At 34.4% G+C, this 10,976-nt stretch overlaps 1 protein-coding gene across 4 annotated transcripts in view; it reads right to left on the bottom strand.

The window, feature by feature from the left end:
- The window catches only part of LOC116843650 (LIM/homeobox protein Lhx5), a 70,453-nt gene that overhangs the window by 14,419 nt on the left and 45,058 nt on the right, over nucleotides 1–10,976 (bottom strand). For all 4 annotated transcript variants that reach the window (XM_032814228.1, XM_032814226.1, XM_032814229.1 and 1 more), the window contains exon 3: nucleotides 2,474–2,706. In XM_032814228.1, coding sequence (XP_032670119.1) covers nucleotides 2,474–2,706 — 233 coding nt within the window. The remainder of the gene's footprint in view (nucleotides 1–2,473; nucleotides 2,707–10,976) is intronic.

Here is a 10,976-nt window from a genome sequence, read left to right as displayed (position 1 = left end):
GTAAATGATGGTGCAGAGTCCCCATACACAGAATCCAACTCATCTTTGATTTGCGTAGGCGTATTGCCTTTCAAAAACAAATATTTAATGACAGCTCGATACTCGATTTTGTCCATTTTCACAAAAACACTCACATCAACTTACTCAAACGACTGTTACATAACAACTGCGAGTCCAAAATGGCTGAAACTTCGGTGAGTAACTGTCAACAGATGAACAACGAAATTCACTAGCTTTTATTTACAAGTGCTGCTATCTTCACGTTGAGGTCGGAAACTTTTCAGACCACCCTCGTATATCTTCATGTTTAGATGAACTATAAATATATGTTTGAGGCCAAAACGAACTATAAAATATAGTGAGATTATAGTTATTCCAACTATTTTTTCTCTCAGTGCGTGTACACACGAGAGAACCGGATATTGTTAAAGTATCGTCATCATCAGTGACGAGACGAAGCAGTGTTGACCAGTCTCGATATCGATCGACAGAAGCTAAGCACGGAGTTCACGCGTATTTGTCGGAGAGATGTCGCTTGAATTTAAATTCCGCGGCGAATTCATCTGTGAACGGAACGAACGATCTACGCGAACAAGTTATGACACCGTGAAATATGCTCCTTCTTCGCAAACCGCTTTTACTTTCCTGGCTCCACTTAATATTTTAAAGAATAACGCAAGAAAATAACAGACGAACGAATACTCAAAGAAAATAGATTATGTACAATCGCAAAAAGATTGTCCACCCTTTTTCATGAATTTAAAAAAGTATCCGTCCAATTGGGGAATTCTCTCAACGGAAAAATAGATTCTCCCATTGGACAAGACGTTCTTAAACTCGCAAAAAAAGATAAGCGATCTTTCTACTCGCGATTGTACAATTAATAATTCAACATCGCGTTTGAGTTTTAACCCTTTAAAGCCTCCGGGTATATATATATATATATATATATATATATATATATATATATATATATATATGTACCAGCACTAATCTCTTAAAGACTGAAAATTTATTTTTAAATATAAAATGACACGAGGATATACCACGCAGTTTTCTGCATGTGTGTAAAATACGATAGCCGAATATTGCATTTCAGGTTAGGTTTTGACTACTTAGTGTGCTAAAAGTGTGTGTCAGTTTTTTGACTAAAAAAACGTATATTTTTTGTAATATTATGATTTTGTTTTCCTAAGCTGTACTTAATGATTAACATCTCGATGCCATTTATATTTAATATCAACCTTCCCTGCCAATCTCATTGCGCTGGAACGAGGCTCGAAAAAATGTGAAAGATTGAATGGGACTAACTATAGTCTCTGACTAATTCAAAATATGTGGAAACTCTCGATTCCAGCTGACACCGGACATTTCAATCTCATAGTTAATATGGTTAATTATCGTGTAATTTTCCGCTCTATTTTTATTAATATATTAACAGCTTAATTTGCAATTCAACGAAGTCATTAATTCCGATAAAGTTGCCCACAATTAATCGTAGTAAAATCAGGTAAGATTTTACTAACATAACTATTGTTTGAAGATTTTTTGTAAAAATTTTTGCCTCTTTGCAAAAATTGTTTTTCTAAATATCACTTATAATCACCCCTTTGTTTCATTATAATGTTGATAAGAAATAAATTATTTTGCAAAACAAGACTTGGTTTATTTGTTTACTATACTTTAAGACTGATGGTACAAATATATATCACCCTTTTACAATCCCTACCTATTTGTACATCAAAATATATAGCCAGGCCTTTTATTACCGATTATCAAAAACTGTAAAAGTTACAGATAACACATATTGAAAGTTCGTCTTCAAAGGGTTAAACTATATGTCTTATTAAGTTCATGATGTTGGAAGTGAAGATTGAAAACTAAGTATTACCCGTATAATACTAACTCTAGCCCAACAGAAGAATATCATTCTAGTGTTAAGAAAAGCGATTACTCACTTTACTATTTTTGAGTAATGATTATCTTTAATAAGGAATATTTTCTTGACAATAGTTTTAAAATATACCCATCAAAAATTTTTGAAGAATTCATTATCATGCACTCGAGAGAAAAATTTTTACTCCCTCTACAAGAATAATATAAAACTTTATCAAAGAACAAATTGGCTCGTATATGCAATAAGTAGACCGAACTTTTCTTTCAATTTAATATTTTTTATTAAAATGCTAAACTTCCTAGGACTCGGAATATATTTTAAATAAATTTGATATGCTAGTGATGAATTTATAATCGATTTGAAAATATATAAACTAGTGCAATATTCTTGAAGGAAGCTTCTTTATTTACTTGAATGCAGTATATATTTCCTTGTGTATACAGTCAGCTGAAGTCATGTTTCAGAGAAACATCGGTGATTGCAATCGCATCACGCCAATGACTTTGTCGCTAATCCTATATCTTCAATATTCCGCAGAGGTGACTATTGAAAAGAGGTTTGACCCCGGCGACTCACCGTGATGACCGTGCACGTGATGCGTGTCTGGCAGCGGCTTGCCCGACAGGTAGTCCTGCTTGCAGACAAACTTGTTGTCGTCCAGGACATAGAGCTCCTCGCCGGTGCTCATCTGCTTCCGACACACCAGGCAGGTGAAGCAATTCAGGTGGAAAACCTTGTCCCTCGCCTTCCTCACGAGATCCTGCGGGTTTATCCCTTGGAGGCAACCGCCGCACTTGGTGCCGTATCGCCTGAAAATGCAGCGAGAAAAGAACGGACGTTATTCAGATTTATCGGTGTGGCCGATGAAAGGGAGGATAATGAGCGCGTGGGTGTTTGAAACGCCGAAGTCTTTCCGCATTGTCTCGGTGAGTCTCTTTCGAAGAGATTCGTCTTATAATTCTATTGAAATAAACATATCTATAAACGTATATGTTTAATACATGAGACACGCGAAACGGATGTGATAGAGATAAAAGAAATGTTTCAAGTACAACGAAAAGGTAGAATCTGCTATAATCGTGATACGCATCTACAAAATAAGTAAGTAATTGTGGGCAGCTTTATCGGAATTAACGACTTCGTTGAATTGCAAATTAAGCTGTTAGTGTATTAATAAAAATAGAGCGGAAAATTATGCGATAATTAGCCATACGTGATAGATTAACTATAAGATTGAAACGTCCGGTGTCAGCTGGGATCGAGAGTTTCCGCATATTTTGAATTAGTTAGAGACTATAGTTAATCCCATTCAATCTTCCACACTTTTTCGAGCTTTGTTCCAGCGCAATGAGATTAGCAGGGAAGGTTGATATTAAATGTAAACGGCATCGAGATGTTAATCATTAAGTATAGCTGATTCCGCGATTTTTCGCGCCTTTTCTTTTCGCGACGGCGTACTCTATCGCGCGACGTTGTAATTTCATCGTGGAGCGTTAACGCGAACCCTTAATCATTAAACCGCAAGTATCGCCACACACCGTGTTATTATCACACGTACAACATGGTTCGACAATTTTTTTACGAGGATTGCTACGGATCGTGTTTCGCAGCTCGATAACAGACTCCTCGCCAGGAAAAAGCTGAGGTGCGATCTTTCTTAATCTATAACTTCCTGCGCGAAATGCCGAAGCGATATACGTATCGTCAATCACGTGTATATTTCATCTATGATGATACACAGGATGTCCTAAACTCTCCTCCGCAATTTTTATAAGAACGTAGAACGGATAGAGATGAACATAAAAGTCTTTTACCGTTTTGCGATAATCGCAATAATAGTCGAGACATTTAATTAAAGAAGATTGGTGAATGTTGACGCGCAATATGGTAGATGAGTTATAGTGCACTGAGAGAAATAGCTGGAATAACTATAATCTTACTATATTTTATAGTTCGTTTTGACCTCAAAAATATATTTATAGTTCACATGATTTATAGTAAACATGAAGATATAGCAGAATGAACACAGATTTATAGTCACCATTTTATTACTCTATGTGTATAGTAGAGCACGCTTGGGGAATATAGTTACATGTACCTATATTTGCCAAATATTCCAATTATATTGACTATATAAAATAGTTAATTTCTCTTACCATTCAATATTTGCTACCTTACTATATTTTTTATTTCAAATAATTATAATTCTTGGTAAAAGTTTTACATGGGTCAGTTATACTATGTTTATATTGTAAATATTACAAACATTATGGTGACATTTACTATAAAAATGCTATTCCTAACTATAACCTTTTTACTACGCCATTATACTTCCAAATATCATACATTTTCTCAGTGTGGCGATGTGTGCTTATATATTAAGTCCAAATGAACAAAAAAGTCCTTTTTATCATTTTGCAAATAACCACGGAGATTTTTAGTTATTAAGGAAAAAGAAATGTTAAATGATTGTGCGCGATATTGCACAAAGCTTCTTTAATTAATATCTAAAAATCTATATCATTTGCAAAATGGTAGAGAACTGTTTTGTTCACACTGAGAGAAAAAATAGTTGGAATAACTATAATCTCACTATATTTTATAGTTCGTTTTAGTCTCAAACATATATTTATAGTTCAATTAAACATGAAGATATAGCAGAATGAACACAGATTTATAGTCACCATTTTATTATTCTATGTGTATAGTAAAGCATGCTTGGAGAATATAGTTACATGTACCTATATTTGCCAAATATTCCAATTGTATTGGCTATATAAAATAGATAATTTCTCTTACCATTCAATATTTGCTACTTTACTATATTTTTTATTTCAAATAATTATAATTCTTGATAAAAGTTTTACATGGGTCAGTTATACTATGTTTATATTGTAAATATTACAAACATTATGGTGACATTTACTATAAAAATGATATTCCTAACTATAACCTTTTTACTACGCCATTATAGTTCCAAATATCATACATTTTTCTCTCAGTGTGGCAATGTGTGCTGTTATGTGCTTATATATTAAGTCAAAATGAACACAGAATATAGTTACCTATATTTGCCAAATATTCCAATTGTAATGGCTATATAAAATAGTTAATTTCTCTTACCATTCAATATTTGCTACCTTACTATATTTTTTATTTCAAATAATTATAATTCTTGGTAAAAGTTTTACATGGGTCAGTTATACTATGTTTATATTGTAAATATTACAAACATTATGGTGACATTTACTATAAAAATGCTATTCCTAACTATAACCTTTTTACTACGCCATTATACTTCCAAATATCATACATTTTCTCAGTGTGGCGATGTGTGCTTATATATTAAGTCCAAATGAACAAAAAAGTCCTTTTTATCATTTTACAAATAACCACGGAGATTTTTAGTTATTAAGGAAAAAGAAATGTTAAATGATTGTGCGCGATATTGCACAAAGCTTCTTTAATTAATATCTAAAAATCTATATCATTTGCAAAATGGTAGAGAACTGTTTTGTTCACACTGAGAGAAAAAATAGTTGGAATAACTATAATCTCACTATATTTTATAGTTCGTTTTAGTCTCAAACATATATTTATAGTTCAATTAAACATGAAGATATAGCAGAATGAACACAGATTTATAGTCACCATTTTATTATTCTATGTGTATAGTAAAGCATGCTTGGAGAATATAGTTACATGTACCTATATTTGCCAAATATTCCAATTGTATTGGCTATATAAAATAGATAATTTCTCTTACCATTCAATATTTGCTACTTTACTATATTTTTTATTTCAAATAATTATAATTCTTGATAAAAGTTTTACATGGGTCAGTTATACTATGTTTATATTGTAAATATTACAAACATTATGGTGACATTTACTATAAAAATGATATTCCTAACTATAACCTTTTTACTACGCCATTATAGTTCCAAATATCATACATTTTTCTCTCAGTGTGGCAATGTGTGCTGTTATGTGCTTATATATTAAGTCAAAATGAACACAGAATATAGTTACCTATATTTGCCAAATATTCCAATTGTAATGGCTATATAAAATAGTTAATTTCTCTTACCATTCAATATTTGCTACCTTACTATATTTTTTATTTCAAATAATTATAATTCTTGGTAAAAGTTTTTTACATGGGTCAGTTATACTATGTTTATATTGTAAATATTACAAACATAATATTATAACATACAATATCATACATTTTTGTGACGATGTGTGTTGTTATGTGCTTATATATTAAGTCAAAATGAACAAAAAAGTCCTTTTTATCATTTTACAAACAACCACATAGATTTTTAATTATTAAGGAAAGAGAAATGTTACATGATTGTGCGCGATGTTGTACAAAGCTTCTTTAATATCTAAAAATCTATATCATATGGTAAAGAACTTTCTTGTTCAGTTTGACTTATAAATATACAACGGCAGATGACGTCACTACAGCTCATCTACCATATCGCGTGTGATCATTCACTAATTTTCTTTAAGTAATATCTTGAGATTGACTGCGAATATCGCAAAACGGTATGGGACAATTATGTTCACCTCAATCTGTTTTACATTCCCACATAAATTGCGGAGGAGAATTTGAGACATTCTCTATATATAATTTATATGAAATACGTATTTTTTCACGATCGACAAAGCAGCCCTTGACTACCGGAATTAATTGTACATGCCGTTATATTTATCGAATGTGAAAGTTACAAGTTTCGTTTGTAACTCAGGCAAACCGCAAACGTCGATGAAAGAAATACGACGCTTTTAAAGAGATGGCGGTTTAATGTCCCGATTCGACATAAAGAGTCGAAGCCCTACCGTGTCGTAAAAGCGCACCGCGGGTTCGCCCGATTTTTTTTTTTTCATCGTCGACGAATCGTTAAGCGCCTCGTTCTTTTTTCAAACGCCTCGCTGATCTCTCGTTAAATGTTCCTCTAATTCACCGTTCTTGCGTCGTTTTTGCGACGTTGCGAATTTTAGTCGCGAAGGCATTGCCGCAACCTCGAGCGAGCCTATCACGAAAGTCATATAAAATTATTTCCCCAAAATTATATCATAATTTTTTTGGATATTGCAAAGTGAAATCGCAAAATTACAAAAGCACGATCGTTCTAGGATTACGTTGTGCAAAATATTAAAATTTTTGCAATCGTGAAGATAAATCTATGAGAACATAAAATATAATTGCGTGTGTAAAATAGCAAAGTTACATTAACGATCCCATTTTATACTCGCATATTGTTCGATGGGGAATGTCGCGACTTTTGCGCTCAGAGAGAAATTCACGATTCAATAAAAAATTAACAAACGCATATTTCATTCGAGCAATATAATATCCGATCGGGCTACCCGATCAAGTTACCGGTCAAGTCGATCCGCGTGTTCGCCTGTTAATTTTTGATCGAATCGTGGACTTCCCTCTCAGCGTGCGGTCGGTGTGCGATACCGGTCGCGAATCGAACCGAAACAGTCGTCAGGCCAATATATCTTACTGTGTGACTGTATCATTACAGCGGCAGAAGCTACACTCTTCTAACTGGTAATCCGGATCGATCTAACTATAGCAATCACGCAATTAATTATAGCAATTAGCCGGGGCCCTTAGGGCTGGCGTGTTCCGAAGCGGACGTCTCAATCGATCCCTACCGCCGTCGTTTCGCTAACAATAAACAAGTTAAATGCGGATGGCAGATTGGAGAGAGATCACGGGATCGGTCGCTTATTAGCAATTTGGTAGGCCGATACTTATCGCCCGGGCTTTCGACACTTTGTAATCGGCATCGATTGAATCTGGATTGAAATTGGGAAAACGTTAAGTATCATTTTTTGAATTCGAAAAATGTTGAAATCCTGAATTAAATTTTTACGTAATATTATTATGCAGAGTCTTCGACAATTGTGTGTGCTCATCAAAATTCCTCTATTATTTCGCAAACTTTGTGAAATTTTGAGTTACTATACTGAAAAATTCATTTAGTTGGGTTAACTAAAATTTGGTTAAAATAGGGTCGAACAAATGTTTCGGTTGTGAGAGCCAAAATTTCGTTCTTTCTACTAAAGATTTGATTCTCTGAAACTAAACCTATTTCATTTTCGTTTCACAAAATCAAACCTTTGGTTCAAAGTACCAAATATTGGTTCTCATAACCGAAACATTTGTTCCACCTTATTTTAACAAAATTTTGGTTAACTCAACTGAGTTTTTCAATGTAATTAGATAAAATTGATACGTGATATTGTGCGTGCGATAATGCAGCAATCTTCTTTAATTAATAACTAAAAATCTACGTGATTATTTGCAAAGTAATAGAAGACTTTTTTGCTCAGTTTAATATATTGGTTCAAGCACACAGTTATTTACGAAACGTTAGAAGAATTTTGTGTTCACTTGAATGAGTTCTCTGCATACAACAAATGTGTCATAAATTGCCAAGCACTTTGTATACTTTGACTATATTCGAAATTTTTCGATCATATAAATTCGATTTTTTCATTTTATATTATAGAATAAATGTTTTTCCCATTATTATCTAAAATATTAACTTCAATAACGACAAAATTCGAAAATTATGAATTACTTGATACATGACATAACAAACCCTGGAAGTTAAATGAAAATATGTTTATTTCAAATTGCAGGGTTATCTATAAAGTAAAATACTAATGGACGGACATGTATTTAATCCTGGACATTCTTATTGTTTAGGTTTTTAAATACGAATATTTAAACTTTTAATGTAAAATGTAGATGTACATATATTGAATATATATGTTATATATATATTATACACTGCAAAATATAAGAATCCTCTTATCGATCTAAGGGCAGTATTCATAGTTAGACTTTATATTTAAGATCGTCCTGAGGTCATCTTAAATGCTGCGCGAAACATTTCATTGGCTACGGAGTATTTGAAAATAAACTGAAGTAATAAATAAAGTATCAATTCTCTTCGGACACGTATCTAATTCTGAACATTATTTTGGTATATTGTATTGTTTTGAATATTGTGTTGTTTTGGTCCTTAAATACAAATATTGAAACTTTTAACATTAAAAAGAAATATATATATATATATTACATATATATATATTTTTTTTTAAATGTTAAAAATTTTTTAAATGTTAAATGTTAAATGTTAAAAGTTTTTTAAATGTTAAATGTTAAAAGTTTTTCAAATGTTAAAAGTTTCAATATTCGTATTTAAGGACCAAAACAACACAATATTCAAAACAATATACCAAAATAATGTTCAGAATTAGATACGTGTCCGAAGAGAATTGATACTTTTATTTTAAAAATATGTTTGCTTGATACATATGTTATTCATCAGAACGACATATATATGTTATTCATCAGAACGTTCCCCTGTCATTTCTATAACGGCTGTATGCCGGTATCTTTTAATTAGAATCTTTCAAAGTAGCCAGTAAGAATGCAGAATCGCTCGCTTTTATTGCTTTTACAAAGTAAAAGTTGAATTTCATTGAAAAGCGTTATCGCGGGATCGACCGTAAAAAGTGCGAGCCGCTCGCGAAGCACGTACGGAATAAGGGGCGCTTTAACGCCGAAGAGCCGTGACCCGGACGCTGCTTCAAAGTCATTGTTAGCCTAATTGTTCTCGGTGTGCCCGATCGTGGCGTGTTCGCGCGTGGCTGCGTGTATCGACGCGCGCGTACGGGTGCACAATAAATCCCGCGGAATCTTCCTCTATTGACTACCGGGTACCGTATCAAGCGACCCAATTCTCGCCGCACTTTATCGCCGTAGACGCACGTCTTGCACCGCAATCGTTCGCATGATTCGCATGCAAATGCGCGCGAGGAAGGCCCACATACTTCCGTGTTCGCGCGAAGTTATCTATCGATATCAACGAATTGATGAGCCGCGTTAGTGCCCCGTGATTAATCCTTTAATGAAACCTTTAATTTCCTACATGCATCGTTAAATTTTCCCGATCTTTCAACCTTGCCCAAAGTTGCATGCAACGAGACTTAGAACGATATTTATAGTCGAATCTTACGTTTAAGCTGGTCTTAAGTTTATTTTCAGATACTCCGTAGCCAATGAAATGCTTCGTGCAGCATTTAAAGATGACCTCAGGACGATCTTAAATATAAAGTCTAGCTATGAATACCGGCCTTAGATCGATAAGAGAATTCTTATATTGTGCAGTGTATAATATTAAGTAAGTGTAGAGTGAGAAGAAAAGTTCAGTGAATCGATATGAAGTTGTACATACATGATGAGAAAATTGTGCATGACGTGCTGACTTCATAGACAGGTAACCGATGAATAATTTATGAAAATTAAATAATTTAGTTAACAGAGAGAGCGACAGAAAGAGAAAGAGAGAGAGAGAGAGAAAGAAAGAAATACGCGCAAATGATGAAATCAAAGGCACTGATGGAGTTAAACGAATTAATTATTAGAACGTCGCGCGCGCACACATACAAATAGCACTACGCTGGGTAACGAAACGAACATTATCCGATCGCCTCATCGTGGACACATGTCTTTTTTTTTTTATCGCGTGTTAACAGAAAATGTTCGGTCGACCTTAATGAATTTTCCCGACGTTCGCTTCGACATTAATTATCGTCGCGTCGCCGCCGTGTCTCGCGCAACCCGTAATTCGACACTATCGCCATTTAACAGACGGATAGGTCGCCAACACGGATAGATCTCAAACACGCGTGAAGCCATTGACGGATCGATAATTATTCATCGCGTACGTCGCACCCAAGAACTAACGCGCAACGCGCAGCTTCTTTCCACTCGTGTACCCGCCTTGCATACCGCGAGCGTTCCATCGAGGTTTCCCACCGCAGGCTTTGCCTCCGTCTGAAATATTTTACATCTCGCGGTTGACGTGCATCTCGCAAAAGTGCAGAGTGAGAGAAAGAGAGAATCGCAGACAGAAAACGCGCTGGGTATCTCATAGAAACGGCTCTCTCTCTCTCTTTCTCTCTCCCTCCCTCCCTCTCCTCCTCCCCCCCTCTCTCTCCTCCTCCCCCCTCTCTCTCCTCCTCCCCCCTCACTCTCTCT

Source organism: Odontomachus brunneus, unplaced genomic scaffold (genome assembly GCF_010583005.1).
Source record: "Odontomachus brunneus isolate Ranch 3 - 2012 unplaced genomic scaffold, Obru_v1 Obru_scaffold_034, whole genome shotgun sequence".
Lineage (NCBI taxonomy): Eukaryota > Metazoa > Arthropoda > Insecta > Hymenoptera > Formicidae > Odontomachus > Odontomachus brunneus.
This window is presented reverse-complemented; position numbering and strand designations above follow the sequence as displayed.